The 20,465-nt window shown below is 39.1% G+C and overlaps 1 protein-coding gene across 1 annotated transcript in view; it reads right to left on the bottom strand.

Moving 5' to 3' along the window:
* Positions 1-20,465, bottom strand: part of LOC132893656 (ryanodine receptor 3) — a 476,331-nt gene that overhangs the window by 69,306 nt on the left and 386,560 nt on the right. Inside the window, exons 70-73 of the mRNA XM_060932802.1 lie at positions 15,275-15,515; positions 14,836-14,923; positions 11,388-11,480; positions 4,843-4,857 (exon numbers count right to left, since the gene is read on the bottom strand). Of these exons, the coding sequence (XP_060788785.1) occupies positions 4,843-4,857; positions 11,388-11,480; positions 14,836-14,923; positions 15,275-15,515 (437 nt within the window). The remainder of the gene's footprint in view (positions 1-4,842; positions 4,858-11,387; positions 11,481-14,835; positions 14,924-15,274; positions 15,516-20,465) is intronic.

The raw sequence follows: 20,465 nt of genomic DNA, 5'->3' as shown, positions 1-20,465 counted from the left end.
TCAATGCAGGATAAAATCAGCTTGTCAGTAAGAACAAAACATCACACATTTCTCAATTGTCTGTCTAGCATAGATATGGAAAAATTATATACTGTTTTAAGAATCTTTGAAAACGTTATACATGAATTAAGCTTCAGGTGATTGACAGGAGCCTCCAGTCAAATAATTAAACTCTGTCAGAACAGACATGATGTTGATGATAGAATACATTTATTTATTCATTTACTGATATGGTGAGAAACAAGAGAATAATTTCCCCTTAATCCATAAATGTTTATGCTTGAAATTCTTTGCAATCTGTTCATAATTCTTGGTAAGTATTTCTACAAACTTTATCCGTAATGCTCCTCAGAACTCCAATCCAATCCAGCTCTATGTACAATTACCTTCATTCATGTTTCAGGTATGACAATTGCTTTCTCTGTACAGTAAATGTAAAGTACAATAATGTACATTACCGTTCAAAAGTTTGGGGTCACCCAGACAATTTTGTGTTTTCCATGAAAAGTCACACTTTTATTTACCACCATAAGTTGTAAAATGAATAGAAAATATAGTCAAGACTTTTTTCTGGCCATTTTGAGCATTTAATCGACCCCACAAATGTGATGCTCCAGAAACTCAATCTGCTCAAAGGAAGGTCAGTTTTAGAGCTTCTCTAAAGAGCTCAACTGTTTTCAGCTGTGCTAACATGATTGTACAAGGGTTTTCTAATCATCCATTAGCCTTCTGAGACAATGAGCAAACACATTGTACCATTAGAACACTGGAGTGAGAGTTGCTGGAAATGGGCCTCTATACACCTATGGAGATATTGCACCAAAACCCAGACATTTGCAGCTAGAATAGTCATTTACCACATTAGCAATGCATAGAGTGGATTTCTGATTAGTTTAAAGTGATCTTCATTGAAAAGAACAGTGCTTTTCTTTCAAAAATAAGGACATTTCAAAGTGACCCCAAACTTTTTGAACGGTAGTGTATTTTGATACATGTTTATAAAATCGAAGTGTTTCCTGAAAGACAAAAATGAAACATCTCCTTTTCACAGACTGCTTTCAGTGTTCACCAAATTTAAAATTCACTTTGACGCACCAAACACAAACACTCCACAGGAATAAAGACAAAGCACTGAGAAAAAGAGAAGAAAGGGGCAGACACCATGCTACAGCATAACACATAATCCACAAGACAGAAAAGACAATTTAGGTTCACGGAAAATGATCCACGACGACAAGCAGGACAACAAAACACGCTTGTGTGATCATGTTACACCCAAGAATACAAATAATCGTGTTGTGTGTGTGTGTTTTTATGATTGGCATAAAAAGCTTTCCTTACATTTTGCATTCTTGCCAATATCTGCTTAGTTAAATTAAGCTACACTGTACAGCCAAACGTTTGTAGACATCTGAGCATCACACTCATCTGTGGTTCTTCCCCAAATTTGGAAGCATAACATTATATAGAATGTCTCTGTATATAATAGCATTACAATTTCCTTTCATTGAAACTAAGAGCTCGAGCCCAAACCTGTTCTAGCACGACAATGCCCCTGTGCACAAAGTGAGATGGAGTGGAAGAACTCGAGTGTCCTGCACAGAGCACTGACTTCAACCCCACCGAACACCTTCAGGATGAACTGGATTGCCGACTGCACCCTAGGCCTCCTCAGCTGGCATCAGTGCCTGACCTCACTAATGCTCTTGTGGCTGAATGAGTATAAATCCCTACAGCTATGCTCCAGAAATCTAATGGAAAGCCTTCCCAGAAGAGTGGAGGTTATTATAAACAGCAAAAGGGAGCTAAATCTGGAAAGGGATGGTCAAAAAGCACATTCAGAGTCTTGCAAAAGTATTCATCCCCCTTGGTGTTTGTCCTGTTTTGTCGCATTACAAGCTACAATTAAAATGGATTTTTGGAGGGTTACTGTAGCACCATTTGATTTACACAACATGCCTACCACTTTAAAGGTGAAAAGTGTTGTTTTATTGTGACACAAATAATAATTAAGATGAAAAAACAGAAATCTGGGGTGTGCATAAGTATTCACCCCCTTTCGTATGAAACCCCTAAATAAGAGCCGGTCCAACCAATTCACTTCATAAGTCACATAATTAGTTGATTAAGATCCACATGTGTGCAATCAAAGTGTCACATGATCTGTCACATGATGTCTGGATAAAATCAACCTGTTCTGGAAGGACCCTGACTCTGCAACACTACTAAGCAAGCAACATGAAAACCAAGGAGCACTCCAAACAGGTCAGAGACAAAGTTATGGAGAAGTATAGATCAGGGTTGGGTTATAAAAAATATCCCCAACTTTGAATATCCCACAGAGCACCATTAAATCCATTATAGCAAAATGGAAAGAATATGGCACCATTATAAACCTGACAAGAGAAGGCCGCCCACCAAAACTCACAGACCAGGCAAGGAGGGCATTAATCAGAGATGCAACAAAGACACCAAAGATAACACTGAAGGAGCTGCAAAGATCCACAGCGGAGATGGGAGTATCTGTCCATAGGACCACTTTAAGCCGTACAATCCACAGAGTGGGGCTTTATGGAAGAGTGGCCAGAAAAAAGCCATTGCTTAAGAAAACACATTTGGAGTTTGCCCAACAGCATGTGGCAGACTCCCCAAACACATGGAAGAAGATTCTCTGGTCAAATGAAACTAAAATTGATCTTTTTGGCCATCATGGGAAACACCACGTGTGGCGGAAACCCAACACCTTGAGAACACCATTCCTACAGTGAAGCATGGTGGTGGCAATATCATGCTGTGAGGATGTTTTTCATCTGCAGGGACAGGAAAGCTGGTCAGAACTGAAGGAAAGATGGATGGCACTAAATACAGGGCAATTCTGGAGGAAAACTTGTTTGAGCCAGCCAGAGGTTTGAGACTGAGATGAAGGTTCACGTTCCAGAAGGACAATGACCCTAAACATACTGCTAAAGCTACACTGGAGTGGTTTAAAGGGAAACATTTAAATGTTTTGGAATGGCCTAATCAAAGCCCAGACCTCAATCCAATTGAGAATCTGTGGTGGATACAGGTCATTTCATCCAACGACCATTTCGTCCAATAGTTAAGACATTTTGTCCAAAGTCTTTTTCATACACACTATTAATTATTTTATATTTCAGGTATTTGTTTGTTTGAAAAAAGGAGGAATTCTCAATAGAATTTGACCAAAGCAAAACACATTTTTGCAAAATGAAAACGAAACCAGAAATGATGGGAATCAGTGAATGTCAACTTCGGGCGTGTTTGGCTGAGGTCGCTTGTGGGGAGAGATTGTTTTTATTAGACCAAATTACATAGAAAATCTATACTTGCACTTGCCAGATATCCTTGGCAAGTGTGAGACATGAGATATGATATCCAGATATGAGGTTAGCCTCATTAACAGTACGCGTGCGAGAGTCCACTCGGGTGCACTCCGGACTGTTAATGAGGCTCACCTGCACATGATCAAGAGGCATCAGCGTGCCTATATAAAGACTGAGAAAACGCACGTTCAGTGCGAAGTATTATGCCACATCAGTGCACATTACTGAGTCTTATTCTCCCGTGTAGAGTCCCTGGGTTTCCGATCCTGTTCTTAGTTTCTGTTTTTGTCTTTGCCTGATTTAGCCTGTTTGTGCCTCACCCGACCTTTTGCTAGTTTCACGTTTACAAGATTGCCTGCCGTTTTGGACTGACAGTGTGTATGAAAAAGGCTTTGGAGGAAATGCCTCAACTATTGGACAAAATGGCATTGGATGAAACGGTCACTGGACGAAGTGTCCTGATCCCTCTGTGGCACAACTTGAAGATTGCTGTACACCAACGCAATCCATCTGACTTGCAACTGTAATTGCAGCAAAAGGTGGCTCTACAAAGTATTGATTTTGGGGGTGGGGGGGAATACCTACGGTATGCACACTCCAGATTTCTGTTTTGGTTTTTTTTTTTCACCTTTATTGTTGTTTGTGTCACAATAAAACAACAATTTTCACCTTTAAAGTGGTAGGCATGTTGTGTAAATCAAATGGTACTCACCCTCCAAAAATCGATTTTAATTCCAGCTTGTAATGCGACAAAACAGGACAAACGCCAAGGGGGATGAATACTTTTGCAAGACAGTATATGAGTGTGCTAGTCAGATGTGCACAAAATTTTGGCCTATTAGATTAATTTGACCACATTTATTTTTTAAACAATGCTTTATTTGTATAAAGCAACAAAATTTCTCCCTTTCTTAAATTTTACTTACTTTTGTTTGATTATAAAAAACAAAACAAAAAAACATATGTTGTACTCTGACTTCGGGAACAGGAAGCCTGAGCCTTAGCTTAGATCAGTACAGCCAAATAAAAGAAGTGTATAACAATGTGCTTTGTTCTTGCATTTTGAAATGATGCTGTGCTGCATTGTATATATAAGCAGTATATCTGTCTGATATAGTGTTTGGGTAACTGTATATAAATGCAAACTGCATCAGTCAGAGCTCACAGCGAAACACATAATAATGTTTAACCATATTGTTGATGAGTAGAGTAGGACCACAGTGAAACTGCATCTAAAGTCACAACGTTAGGGTCAAAGTGGAACTCATCGCTGTAGCTACATGTGTACTTGGTTTCAGATTATAAGAAACAAATGTAAATGTAGGACTTAAGCTCTGATGCCTCATAAGATGCCCATGATGTGGGCAAACAGAAATAAAGGCAAACAAGTTGAAGGCGATTAGTGATACACGGACAAAAATGGATGCAGTGAGCAAACCTATCCTGCCCCACTCTCAGACACAAAGCACATAAAATCTTACATGCAACCTCACTGTACCTTTGGCAGAAACAACTGGATGAGAGAGAGAGCAAGAAAGAAAGGATATTAAAAAGGAAGAATTAGTGAACATATCCTTGCACAGGAAAAGCTATGAACAATATGATCTTATTGACTTAATGGGCTTATTGACGTAGGCCCTGTCCACACGGCAATGGATTCAGGTGAATCTGATAAAATTTTTTATCGTTTCAGCCTGGCGTCCACACGGCACCGGCGTTTGGGTGCCCCAAAACAATATTTTTTGAGAACGGGTTCCAGAGTGGAAAAATCTGGCAACGGTGCCGTTGCGAAGTCGTCTGGATGAGTAGAACGGATTTGTTTACGATGACGTCACAACCACATGACTAGAACAAGCAGCACTCTCGCTGTTTTGTATGAGCCACTGCATTGCATTCACTTTTGTATACAGCTTTTCTTTTAAATAAACAAGTAACTGAACCATTTCTTGAATTTCTTTTTTTATTGGATAAGACTGCTTTTCAAAATGTTCACACACAGTATAAAAAGTTATATAAATTATATAAAAATGCTTTTCAAAATGTTCACACACAATAAGAAAATTAAGTTATATAAAACTATGCACACTAATAAAACTAATTTGTACACACAGAAGGCACGATTTCCTCGTGTAGTCGCAGCCATCTTCTTCTTGTTGTTGTGTGTTTGTTCCTGTGAGTACTTCACGCCGGGTAGAAGGGGTTTATGCGCATGCGTCCTACTTCTTCTATTGTTCTGGTGTCTCCGATGGGACCGTCTTACAGCGCCCCTAGAGGTGTGGCATGTGTATTGCATCGTTTTCAGCAAGCGTTGCGTTGCCATATGTACCTGATATTTTACTGATCCGTTGCCCATGTGGACGCGATATTTTTTTTAATAAAATCTTGTTGCCGTTGTCATGTGGATGTAGCCTTAAAGGGTCTTGGGACCCTTATTATTTGTAATATACATCCTTCCTCTTGGCCACATAATACAGCATTATGGGCTTAACTTTCACTGTTATGCAGATGACACCCAAATTTATATTCAAACCAAACCCTCTTACCCACTCCCTCCGTCCAATCTTGTCAACTGTCTAAATGCAGTTAACAACTGGATGGTGTAGAACTTTCTTAAATTAAATCAAGACAAAACAGAAGCCATCCTCATTTCCACCCCTTCTATCTTGAAAAAACTGGAGCGCTCACAGCTATCTATTCCTGGTTATTTCACTTCCACTACTGTTGAAGTAAGAAATTTGGGTGTTATTCTGGACTCTACTCTCTCTTTTGACTCGCACATTAAAAGTATCACTAAAACAGCTTTTTTTCACCTGAAAAGTCTCTCCAAACTCCGTCCCTCCTTGACTTAATCTGCAGCTGAAACGCTTATACATGCTTTTGTCACCTCAAGACTGGACTACTGCAATGCCCTGCTCGATGGCATCCCAGCCAAGCGACTAAATAGTCTGCAATATGTCCAAAACTCAGCTGCTAGGGTACTCACTCACACCAGGCCCTGGGATCATATCACTCCTATTCTATACAACCTGCACTGGCTCCCAGTTAAATACCGCATTCAGTACAAAATTATCTTACTTGTTTACAAATCCCTACATAACCTGGCCCCTCCCTATTTATCAAATCTCCTAACTCCATATCAGTTACCTTTAAATCTTCGCTCCACAGATGCCCACCTATTAGCAGTCCCTTACTCTCGGCTCTGCTCTATGGGTGACAGGGCTTTCAGTGTAAATGGCCCTAAGCTGTGGAATGCCCTGCCACTAGCGTTGCGCCAATGCTCAACACTGTCCTCTTTCAAAAAACAGCTAAAACACATCTCTTTAGCTTGGTCTTTTCTCTTTGATTTTTAATAACGCTGTTATTATTATTATTATTATTATTATTATTATTGATTTCTTATTATTTTATTATTGTTATTTTATTGTTTTGCTTTTTATTGTTTGTTTTTTTACTGTTCAGTGTCCTTGGGTACCTTGAAAGGCGCTTATAAATAAAATGTATTATTATTATTATTATATTTAAAAAAAAAAAGCTTTCTTGCACATCGGAGTGAAGATCTGGAATGAGATACCAACCAATCTAAAAAAAAAATTCTTTTAGAAAAGTTTTAAAAGGAAACCTTTTCAAGATTCGAAGATAGTTATCTTGAACTAGACTCTTCAATCGAACAAATGAAACAGTAACTTCCTCGTTTATATTTATTAACTTATCTGGTAATTATCTCACCAAATTTCTATTCTGTTTCTAAGCCTTTTTCTCTCCTCTCAAACGCTTTGCTTCTTTTGTCGTTGTTCGAAATTGTTATTGTGTTTGTAATGTATTTATATACAGACTGGCCTGCCTCGATTAGTTTTAGTACTACCTGCAGACCAGTCTAATTCATTTTCATAATTCATTATGTATTTTATTTGACCTAATTGACTTCCATCGATTTTTAATTCAGCAAATGCAGGAAACTAAACTCCAACACCCAAGTTATCATTAGAAAAAAAAAATCACCACTTGATTAAATCCTCAACAGTCTGAATTAAAATATCGCAACTGATTAATTGAACTCTTGAGATGTAATTCATCTCAATATTTGCATTGTGTACCAATAATTTCCTGTGAGGGTTGCAAGGCACGTTGACATTATTTATGTTTATTATGTGGTACAAGCTATTTCCAGTAAAATCGTGCGCTCTGATTGGTTCCTTGGCGGGCAGTGTTTTCCCGTAATGCCCGTGGACGATTACGGACTTTCGATGTTGCAAAAAACAAACAAAAACAAAACGACAAAAAAAGGTGAATTGGAAATCGAGACGGAATAAAACCCAGCCGAAACACAAAAGACAAACAAGAGTCACTGAGTTATTCAAGAAACGAGCAACGCTAACCGCTAACAGAAATTCAGTTTTGAAACCGCTAGCCGGTTATTCTGCATGCGGGACTCAACGACGTTACAAATATAACATGACTGAAAGCAGCGTCACACCTCATTATAATGACCATCCATTTTAATTTTAGAAATAAAAAAAGCCATATAATAACCTCCTTATTAACTTCGCTTGGTCGGTCTTTACGGGAAAATATCAGACCGAGGTCTTGACAGTACGGCTCGGTCTGATTTTTCTCATAAAGACCTCGCGCTCAGTTTAATAAGTTGCTAATCATACATGGTGAAAACACAGGTCAAATATGTCCTAAGTATTGCATGTAGGACTGTGACCCTTCAGAAAAGGGGGCCCTCACCTACAAAATCCAGTATCTGAAGTATAAATACAGTGCAAGCGTTATTAGAACTATAACTGGCCATGCTCATGGTCGATCATTGATATTTTGGGATCGTTTCATGGATCTTTAAGATCTTTGTGAATTCTCTGAGAAGAAGCATTTCAAAACTGAATTTCTGTTAGCGGTTAGTGTTGCTCATTTCTTGAATCCCCAAAACTAACTGCCTCTTCCAGGAGGCAGAAGATTTGGCTGCTGGTCTTTCAACATGACTCTAAACGTACAGTGAGGAGAAATATGTGTTCGGACACTTTTATTTTGGTTAGTTAATATACTTCCAGTGCATATATCCCCTTTAGATTTATATATGGGTCCGTCTCAGAAACTGGTCTCTCATTTGGGACATTATGGTCAAAAAATAAATTTTCTAATTTTACTTTTTTTTTTTGCATTTACCTAACACTCAATGTTTCTTTTGTCATGTTTAATAAGAATAAAGATAGTATCTTGCTTTATCTGGCCTCCACTGTGGAACATTTTTTTAATTACAATTCAAATGCTTTTGCAAAATTGATTTACATGTAAAATAACTACATCATGAAGAATTAAAGCCCCTCCTTCACAGATGAGTGAAAATATTGAATAAATTTCCTCTTTTTGACTGATTGGGTTAAAAATGCCAAGTTATGATGACTGAATTGATTATTCACTTAAATATGAATAATGTGATACATTTTGGGTATTTGATAAGGCGAAATAGGACACAATGGAAAAATCAAGAACACACCGGAAAGATGAGAATAACGGTGGTGGTAAAAGAACAGCGACTGTACCAGCTGAAGGTCGCGCGGGTCTCTGCTGCGGCGCGCGAGCATCGGGACATCACTACCGCACCGGACGGAGCGCGAGGCAGGGGCGGGGCAAAATGACTGGCCGTAGATTCTATCAAAAGTTCGATTTAAATTGACCATGGTTGCAAAATATTGGCCAAAAATACGCAAACACTACGAAATATGAAAGGAAGATGAAAAAGAAACATTCTGTTGCCTTATACTGCAAGACTAAAACAAAATAAAACTGTCAAAACTCACCTTTTCAGTGATAACGTCCGAACAGATCACTCGCGTAACAGAAAGACCGCAAATGGAAGCACGATCGACTTCTAACTGTTGGAGTGGAAAATTCCATTCTACACATGCAAATTGTTAATGTGTGTCCTTCCCCGCACACAAATAACATGCTACCATAAAAAAACAGACCACAACTCATTTTATAGCTCAGAAATTCATACAAGACCAGCTACCATCGTAACATATTCTGTAAGAAACATATTCTATACCTAACTTTCAGCTTTCGTTTTAAAAAACAAAATCGCAGATTTATAACTAAATTTTTATATGGCGTAGTGATTTTAAGTTACTACTTTTGGTGAGGTAGTGACCTTGACCCTGAGGCTTTCCGTTTAGATCGAAACACACAATCGTATTGGTTTTGGGTATGCGGAAAATGGAGTTACAACGGTGATCAAATATTTTGCATGATGTTTTATTACGGTTATGATTATTTTGTGAGTGCACCAATCCTTAGGTGGATAAAGTTACAACTTAAAATACAATTAGTGATAACTGTAGACTTTTCAGTGGACTACAACCTTTTTAAGGGAATGCGATGTAGTCAACCATTTATCATGTCCCAGATCAAGCCGCCATTTTTCCACAAATCTGCAGAATTTTTGCCAAATTCTGAATATTCACATCAAAGAGTTAGTTTTATCTGTATTATTTCTTTCATCATTTTATTTCAAATTTAAACCAACATCACCATTCAAAACCATATAGTTTATTGACTGTGAGTATATTTAGTGGGGTACCCCCACAGTACCCAGTTTCTGAGACAGACCCATATGTCATGTCACATATGTTCATACAGGTGTCTTCTGACTTTGTAAATATGAACATATCATAAACATTATAAATATAAACATAAAGGATATTCATGAACATAAAGATATGTTTAAGTGAAAAAACAAATAGGGAAAAGTATTCTGATCATTAGTACTTTATTGCAAAGCTGTTGTTGGCAATTATTATGATTATTATATCCACATTCACAGAACATGAGCAATCGCATGCTCTGATTGGCTACTCTACTACTAGGCTATCAGCTCATATACCATGAGTAGAGAAAAACAAAATGGCGGTGAGCATCAAGTCAGGTATATCACTTTGTTATTCAGTATTTAAAAGAAACAGAAATAGCTAAAAGAATATAGTCTTTTTTTTCCCCTCCAATATCTCCTGTTCCATATTCCAGCCCAGTCGGTGGCGGTAATGCACCTTTAACTTGGTTTGCCAACCACCAAATGACACTAAAGAAGAAGAAGAAAATGCTGGAGAATGTTGCTGAACCAACCGAGAACAAAATAAAAACTCTACTTGAAAACAAAACCCCAAAAAATACAAAAAAAAAAGCAACAAAATATGGAACAAAAGTATTTGATGGTAAGAACATATCTGTTTTGTTTTTTACTTTTCAAGAATTATTATTATAGCATTTTTTCACAAATTGCTACTGTCACTTGGCCAGTTATTCTCAGCGGAAATGATTTTGTCAGACATTTTGTATAAAGTTTTTATTTACCAAATTTGCAAGGTGCTGCGTGCCTCGTCTGTTCATGTACGACTCAATTTCTTGGAATAACTGATTATTATTATTATTATTATTATTATTATTATTATACACCAATAATTATAGAGTTGGCCATATTTATATAAAATGCATACAGTATGTGAACGTTTGCACAATATCCGAAAGGCTACAAAGGCTTAGACCATTCTCATTTTTATGTGCCTTGTTTGGGTAGTTTGTGAAAAACTGCATTATGCTGTGATGTTGAAATGGAAAGCTGACTGTAGCTCTTAATGCCAGTGTTAGTGAAGCAGTATGAGTAGTTATTTGCTCAGTGAAAGTACAGTATATATAAAGTCTGTAAAATGAGATGAGTGCTATTATCGGCATGAAACGTGAATAAAACATCATTTGCCTCAGTCAGCATCAGCATCGCTCGTGATTTTCTCATCAATTCTTACAGCAATAGATTACAAGTATACTAACAGTTAAAATCGTTTTAAATGTGATCTTACAACACAGAGAGAAATATAAACCCTTTTATGTCTTCATTTCAACATCAGTAAGAGTCGTTGCTCCGTTTTAATTATTTTTAACATTTCAATTCCAGTCCCTTTACAGCGTACTGCCTCAGCCAGCCATCAGGTCATGTTTGATTTGTTTTTCTGTAAATAATTTTGTAAACTCGTCACTCATCACTCCTACCTTTGACATTTTTGTCTTGCTGTCCCCAGTGAGGAAGGAGAGATTATTGATCTCATTCTGCACAACAAAGTTCTGCTCCTCTCTCTTAAAATTCTGCAGGAGAAAAATGACACTGAGGTGAATTTGACAGATGGTATAACAGAACTTGCTTGAAAAAGTTGCTTCAGAGGTACTAATGTCCTAGTTCAATGATTTCCTGGGAGTCTAAAGGTTGTAGGTGCGTTGGTGTTACAGGTCAGAATTGTAGGCCAGGTGGAATTTTTCAACCTAGGTTAGAATTTTTAACCCAGTTCATAATCTGCTACTGGTATTAGGGAGACTTACCATATCTAGGGTTCAGATTTAGGAAGACTTTGTACAACCCCGATTCCAAAAAAGTTGGGACAAAGTACAAATTGTAAATAAAAACGGAATGCAATAATTTACAAATCTCAAAAACTGATATTGTATTCACAATAGAACATAGACAACATAGCAAATGTTGAAAGTGAGACATTTTGAAATTCCATGCCAAATATTGGCTCATTTGAAATTTCATGACAGCAACACATCTAAAAAAAGTTGGGACAGGGGCAATAAGAGGCTGGAAAAGTTAAAGGTATAAAAAAGGAACAGCTGGAGGACCAAATTGCAACTCATTAGGTCAATTGGCAATAGGTCATTAACATGACTGGGTATAAAAAGAGCATCTTGGAGTGGCAGCGGCTCTCAGGAGTAAAGATGGGAAGAGGATCACCAATCCCCCTAATTCTGCACTGACAAATAGTGGAGCAATATCAGAAAGGAGTTCGACAGTGTAAAATTGCAAAGAGTTTGAACATATCATCATCTACAGTGCATAATATCATCAAAAGATTCAAAGAATCTGGAAGAATCTCTGTGCGTAAGGGTCAAGGCCAGAAAACCATACTGGGTGCCCGTGATCTTCGGGCCCTTAGACGGCACTGCATCACATACAGGCATGCTTCTGTATTGGAAATCACAAAATGGGCTCAGGAATATTTCCAGAGAACATTATCTGTGAACACAATTCGCCATGCCATCCGCCGTTGCCAGCTAAAACTCTATAGTTCAAAGAAGAAGCCGTATCTAAACATGATCCAGAAGCGCAGACGTCTTCTCTGGGCCAAGGCTCATTTAAAATGGACTGTGGCAAAGTGGAAAACTGTTCTGTGGTCAGACGAATCAAAATTTGAAGTTCTTTATGGAAATCAGGGACGCCGTGTCATTGGGAGTAAAGAGGAGAAGGACGACCCAAGTTGTTATCAGCGCTCAGTTCAGAAGCCTGCATCTCTGATGGTATGGGGTTGCATTAGTGCGTGTGGCATGGGCAGCTTACACATCTGGAAAGACACCATCAATGCTGAAAGGTATATCCAGGTTCTAGAGCAACATATGCTCCCATCCAGACGACGTCTCTTTCAGGGAAGACCTTGCATTTTCCAACATGACAATGCCAAACCACATACTGCATCAATTACAGCATCATGGCTGTGTAGAAGAAGGGTCCGGGTACTGAACTGGCCAGCCTGCAGTCCAGATCTTTCACCCATAGAAAACATTTGGCGCATTATAAAACGGAAGATACGACAAAAAAGACCTAAGACAGTTGAGCAACTAGAATCCTACATTAGACAAGAATGGGTTAACATTCCTATCCCTAAACTTGAGCAACTTGTCTCCTCAGTCCCCAGACGTTTACAGACTGTTGTAAAGAGAAAAGGGGATGTCTCACAGTGGTAAACATGGCCTTGTCTCAACTTTTTTGAGATGTGTTGTTGTCATGAAATTTAAAATCACCTAATTTTTCTCTTTACATGATACATTTTCTCAGTTTAAACATTTGATATGTCATCTATGTTCTATTCTGAATAAAATATGGAATTTTGAAACTTCCACATCATTGCATTCCGTTTTTATTTACAATTTGTACTTTGTCCCAACTTTTTTGGAATCGGGGTTGTATTTTAAACTACTTGATGATGTAATATGACCGGACTCATTAATAAATTCAAGATATATATCACTTGCAGTTGTTGCTGGTTAAGGAGTTGGGTCAAGAATCAGAAGAGTCGGAGTTCAAATCCTGGTTAAGTATAAAAAAGACATTTCTAAAAAAAATGCTAATTAGGAATAGACAGACAAAAGGAAATACTAGGCAGGGTTTCCCCTAGAAAACACCCCCCCACTCCCAAGTGTAGTGAGATGCAAAGAGGAGGGTCTGAGAGCATGCCCCCCAGGAAAATTTTGAAATATAAAGGCTCATTTCGTGGCTTCTGGTGACATCTAGAGCTGATTTTTACCAGTTCAACATGTTGGGGAAAAGGCTATATTTTGCTTATAATTTTACCGAATTCCCACCCTAAAAACAGAAAAACAATTCAATACAATACCCACTTGCATCTCACAAGCAGTGTCCTGTTCCAAAGGAGACTGCAGCTTATTTCACATCAAACAAAGTGAATGGTGATGCAACATGACACGAGTTGTTCAAAATACTCATCATTAAATTTTGGCAATAGTGTGGACGGTGTATATTTGACAATAGTGCAGAAATCGAGACGTCTGCAGTCAGTACAATCTCTCTGAAATGATTAAACATTTATTTTCTACCAGCAGATCGCGTTACACTCAAAAGCTAGAACATGCAGGCGTCACAGATCCATTACAATTACCTATTTATTTATTTATTTATTTATTCTGTACACCTCTCTCTCTCTCTCTCTCTCTCCACTATGATGCTTTAGGGGAAACTGCTAGGTAGGGGTAGACCGAGAGGAAGTGGATGGAAGAAACAGAGACAAAACAAGTGATGAAAAATCCCTTTTAAGAATCTTAGATAATCCAAAATTTTACCTCAGTTGGAGATGCAATCGTGAATGGTGATGCAACATGACACGAGTTGTTCAAAAATACTCAACATTAAATTTTGGCAATAGTGTGGACGGTGTATATTTGACAATAGTGCAGAAATCGAGACGTCTGTAGTCAGTACAATCTCTCTGAAATGATTAAACATTTATTTTCTACCAGCAGATCGTGTTACATTCAAAAGCTGGAACATGCAGGCGTCACAGATCCATTACAATTACCTATTTATTTATTTATTCTGTACACCTCTCTCTCCACTATGATGCTTTTGGGGAAACACTGCTAGGTAGGGGTAGACCGAGAGGAAGTGGATGGAAGAAAGAGAGACAAAACAAGTGATGAAAAATCCCTTTTAAGAATCTTAGATAATCCAAAATTTTACCTCGGTTGGAAATTATGAACTAGGTTAATAAGTTTAAGGCAGGTAAAAAAAAAAATCACCTAGGTTGAAATGTTTTGACCTGTAACATAGGTATGAGTTAAGAATTGTGGGAGTTCTAAAGTGGGACATTGGAAGTCCTTTAATTTGATCTCCTACTGATTTTTTCCATCATGAACAAAATTCAGAAAAGCTTACGTGTGACTTGCACCAAAGGATGAAAATTTCTGCTACCATCCTGAAAAGCTCATTAGAGTCAGCATCAGGCTCTTTCAGCCATCGTGACCTGGAGAGGAGTCATAATAAACCCAGAAGGATATCAGATTGACTTAGTAGACCTTCTGCTTTGGCTCTTTCCATCCATCATTTTGTTTGTGCAGAAACAGGAAATCTACCCTGAGCCCGGCATTTTTTCAACATAAAAGCATCGATATTCTATTGTTGGAGTTTTGCATCTGGATTTCTGTTTTGAAGTTGATTCGTTTCAGTATCGAGAAACAAACAAATTACTGACAATACAAATTAAAAAAAAAAAAATAGTAATTTTAAGGACACACTGAACCATGACCTGTTGTAGTCGACTGAGCTCCTGAGTAAATTAAAAACCCTAATGTTTATCGTAATATGACTGTATTACCTGTTGTTGTCCACATAGCGAATGAGCATGGGATAGAATGCATACAAATCCCTGCACAGCACTGCAAACTCATCCAGGATCAGCAGCTCTGCCTCCTGGGTATCGCCTTTGTTGTCAGCTTTAAGAAGCTCCTCCTCTGCCACCACCTTCACCGTCTTCTTCTTTAATTTCTCCAGTGTTGGCAGGAAGTGTGTCTTTAAAAGATCTGCCCTGGCCTTGCTGATGATAGGCTGAGCATACACTGCAAGATGGTGCAGATGGCAATTATAAGAAACAAAACACTGGTGCTGGTTTGCTTATGAAAAAATTTACTGGCATTATTATACACAACATAACACTTTTGTTTCTATATTAACAATCACAGCCATTTGTACGGTGAATTCTCAGAGATATCAAAAATATATGTTATAGGTGGGGGCGGCACAGTGGTGTAGTGGTTAGCGCTGTCGCCTCACAGCAAAAAGGTCCGGGTTCGAGCCCCGTGGCCGACGAGGGCCCTTCTGTGCAGAGTTTGCATGTTCTCCCCGTGTCCGCGTGGGTTTGCTCCGGTTTCCCCCACAGTCCAAAGACATGCAGGTTATTGATTGATTGATTGATTGATTGATTGATTGATTGATTATCCCAAAGGGAAATTTGTCTTGGACTCATGCACTGCATACAATGCTCAACAATAAAAAAAAAATAAATAAACAAAAAATTTACAAGACAGACAACTCAATATAAATAACACATAACAAACAAACCGACCCCCCCCCCCCCCCCAAAAAAAAAAAAAAAAGATTGCACCCTTCCCATAAACACCATGGCACCATTGCATAGTGACTACAGCCTCAGGCAGCATCAATCCAACAATCAAAATCTCACAAGACAGACAACTCAGCATAAATAACACATAACAGACTGACCCCCCCCCCAGAATGCACACTTCCCGTAAACACCATGGCACCATTACACAGTGACCACAGCCTCAGGCTGCATCATTTAAAAGTTTGATGGAAGTAGGCACAAATGACTTTCTAAAGCGGGTCAGTTTACAGTGTGGAACTCTAAATCGTCTACCTGAGGGCAAAAGTTCATACTCTGCATATAGAATATGTGATGGGTCAGTCAATATCCTCTGAGCTTGCCTAAGAACAGATTGATCACAAAGTTTGAAGGGACTGGTAATCCTTCCTACCCATAACCTTCATGGCAGTTTGAATCAGACAGTTGAGCTTGTTTTTCAGTTGCACAGTGAGGTTGCCAAACCATACTGATATCCCATATCTAACCAAACTCTCCAATACCGCTTGATAGAATACAAACATAATCCTCTGATCCACACCAAACACACTGAGTCTACGTAAGAAATATAGTCTCTGCTGTATTCGACAACAGACTCTCAACATGTACCTTCCAACTAAAAGTATTATCCAGGTGAATTCCTAGATACCTGTACGGTATGTGCTGACCTGACTAATGTGTGTATCATGTATGACCACAGGACTGTGGTCCCCAACAGACCTGGGGTCCAGGATCATCTCCTTAGTCTTAGAGACGTTTAAAACGAGATGGTTAGCATCGCACCACTACACAAAGTTTCCTATTTCTGAGAAATAGGCTGAAGTACATGTGTCTTTATGCAGTAGGCTAAGGATGGCTGTATCATCTGAAATTTTAAAAACATAATTCCCAGGGTGTCTGCTTGAGCATTCATTTATATACAGTGTGAACAGGACTGGTGAGCTAACACACCCCTGTGGGGCACCTGTACTAACTATTCTTGCTTCCGAGAGGGTGTTGTTGACTCTGACACATTGACTACGGTTGGTTAAAAAAGAAAAATACCATTTAATTAAAAAAGGGTTCACATTCATCTGCTTCAACTTTGAGATAAGCAGATGAGGCTGGAGTGTGTTGAAGGCTGAGCTAAAATCAGCAAATAAGATACGTACGTAGGCTTGGGGATTCTCCAAGTGTTTGACAGTGAGGTGAGTGATGCTGGCTATAGCATCATCTGTTGCCCTGCTATGTCTATACGCAAACTGATATGGATCAAGTGCAGGATTAACCCCAAGCTTGAGCATCAACACCATGTATTTTTCAAAACATTTCAGGACTGTAGAAGTCAATGCCACCGGTCTAAAGTCATTATTTTCAGTTGGACAATTCTTTTTGGCTATTGGCACTAAGATTGATTTTTTTCCAGAGGGTGGGGACAGTATGCAAGTCCACAGATTTCTGAAAAATGGGACACCACACTGGAGTGAGCTCTTCTGCGCATGCCTTTAAGAGCATCGCAGAGATGCCATCTGGGCCTGTGGCTTTTTTACTATATTGGCCCTTTTCCACTACCCTTTTTCAGCTCACTTCAGCCCGACACGGCTCGCGTTTCGACTACCTCAGAACAGCACGACTCAGCTCGCTTCAGCCCTACTCAGCTCCCAAAACTCGCACGGTTTTGGAGTGGGGCTGAAGCGAGCCAAACCGAGCCGAGTGGGGCTAGGGGCATGAGGAGACACTCCCCTGTGCACTGGTTGGTGAGGAGGAGTGTCCTCACATGCCCACACACGCCCCGCGAGCATGCTGGGATCTGTAAACACCGTAAACCCGGAAGAAGAAGAATTACGAGAATTTCTGAAGCCTTATGCGCCTCGCCTCATCTATACGCTCTTGCCAGTATCTGTTGCCGTTGTCGGTGACAACAAGCCACAGCACCAAGACCAGCAACACTAACGACTCCATGTCCTCCATGTTTATTGTTTACTCTCCGGGTCGTGAGACTACCGCTTAAAAGCTCACTGATGTCACTGTTTGCGCCGCCTAACGACATCACGTGACGTCCACCCACTTTCGCTAACTCCACCCAATGTGTCCACCCACTTCCAGCCAGCACGGTTCAGCGCGGTTGTAGTCGAAATGCAACTCCAACAGCCTTGCTCAGCTCGACTCAGCCCAACTCAGCACGGCACGGCTCAGCCCAACTCAGCCGCGTTGGTAGTGGAAAAGCGGCATATGTGTGTTTAAAAATTGACTGAATCCGCTGACGGTCAACTACAATCCTACACCCAGGGTCAGTAGAAATATTGTCTGTTAAGTTTTCACCTTCCTCTAAAAAGTTACAATTTTCAAACCTTGAGAAAAACCCATTTAATTCATTTGCTTTGTCCAGATCATTATCAAAAAACATGCATTTCCTGGTTGTATTCATATTAGTTATGACCTTCACAGAGTGCCACATCTTTCTAGAGTCCACTGACAATAAAATGATTTTCTAAAATGTCCTTGTGATGCCTTCTGGCATCCCCGAGCATCTGATTAAGCTCCTTTTGCACTACCTTCACCCCTGCCTTATCATTATTCATAAAAGCTATCTTTTTCCTGTTTATACAGTTCTTCACATCCTTTGTTATATACGGCTTGTTGTTGGGGTAAACTACAATGTCCTTTCTGATGACAACACAGTCAACACAGAACTGTATGTAGTCCGTTATTGTGTCCACAGCCACGTCCAACTCCAAGTTATGGAATAAATCCCAGTCTGTGCAAAGCAGGGATGCTTTAAGTGTCTCTATACTGTCTGTATCCCATATGGCCACTCTTTTAATTTGTGGCTTATTCCTTTTCCATACATGTCAACCTTTGGTCAATCAAACCTGTATAACCAACCTCCAAAATCCGTATTTCCCTTATAAAATCCGTATAAGATGCAAATTAAAATAAGTTACCTAAAGTTTGAATGATAATTAACAATGATATATCCAAGTTACTTTTTATTCAGTATTAATAACAATAAACCTTCAGAATGAATACAAAGCTCCAATGTTTGACAAAAACACAAAGTGTCACTCTAATGTTCTGAACTGTACTCCATGACAGCTTTTTTAGCACTCTGCACCAATCCCTCACGAGGCTGCATGTCACAGCAAGTGTCTGTGTTGATCTTGCCGGAGTGCCCATTCAGAATCTTTCCAGTCGCTAGTGAAAGTCGCTCAGGTGGAAATGTTACTTCCCGGTTGGCGGGATTCTCGCAATGCGGTGTGCGCATGATCAGAAGTGGAACGAAATCTCGCTACCACAAGATAACGCGCGATTTCATAAGACTCTTTACTGGCTGTTTGTGCTTTCTGTGGTGTACAGTACGTTTGTAAATGTTATGTGCTCTTTTATCATCATGGGAATTGATTATAGCTCTAAATAAATATTGAAGTTTTTTAAAGAATCCGTATAACTTTATTTGTACGCCCGAATATTACGTTTATTGAATCAAATCCGTATAAAATACGGACATTCCGTATAGGTTGACATGTATGCTTTTCAGAACAGTCTTGTAGATGGGAATGAGCTGTACAGTATTATGATCAGAGTTTGACAGGGGAGAGGTTAATTTGGCGATATAAGCATTTTTAATATTTCCATAGCATTTATCTAAAACTCTGTCATCCCGTGTTTTACATGTTACATGTTGTTCAAAGCCAGATAGGGTTATTTCCACTTTACAGTGGTTGAGATCCCCTAAAATGAAGATAGGGGCTCCAGGCGAACGTTGCAATTGCTGGTTAACACAATCAGCTATTTTGCTCGCAGCTCTCGCCGCGTTTCCACCGGGAGGGACATACACTGCACATATTAAGGTTAGGTTAACTGGTGACTCTAAATTGACCGTAGGTGTGAGTGTGAATGGTTGTCTGTGTCTATGTGTCAGCCCTGTGATGACCTGGCGACTTGTCCAGGGTGTACCCCGCCTTTCGCCCGTAGTCAGCTGGGATAGGCTCCAGCTTGCCTGCGACCCTGTAGAACAGGATAAAGCGGCTACAGATAATGAGATGAGATGTTATAGGTGAAGAAATTTCAACCTAGGTGATTTTTTTTTTACTTGGGTTAAAATTTTTAACCTAGTTCATAATTTCCAACCGAGGTAAAATTTTGGATTATCAAATATTCGTAAAAGGGATTTTCCATCACTTGTTTTGTCTCTTTTTCTTCAGTCTACCCCTACCAAGTATTTTCTCTTGTCTGTCTGTCTACCTATTCCTATCTACCTAATTAGCATTTTTTTCCAATACTTAACCAGAATTCAAATTCAGAACCTTCTGATTCTTAACCCAACACCTTAACCATTAGACCGGCAACAAATGTGATACAAGGAGTGATATATATTTTGAATTTATTAATGAGTCCAGTATTATTATGTCATCAAATAGCTTAAAAT

The sequence above is a fragment of the Neoarius graeffei genome, chromosome 11 (genome assembly GCF_027579695.1).
Source record: "Neoarius graeffei isolate fNeoGra1 chromosome 11, fNeoGra1.pri, whole genome shotgun sequence".
NCBI classification, from domain to species: Eukaryota; Metazoa; Chordata; class Actinopteri; order Siluriformes; family Ariidae; genus Neoarius; species Neoarius graeffei.
This window is presented reverse-complemented; position numbering and strand designations above follow the sequence as displayed.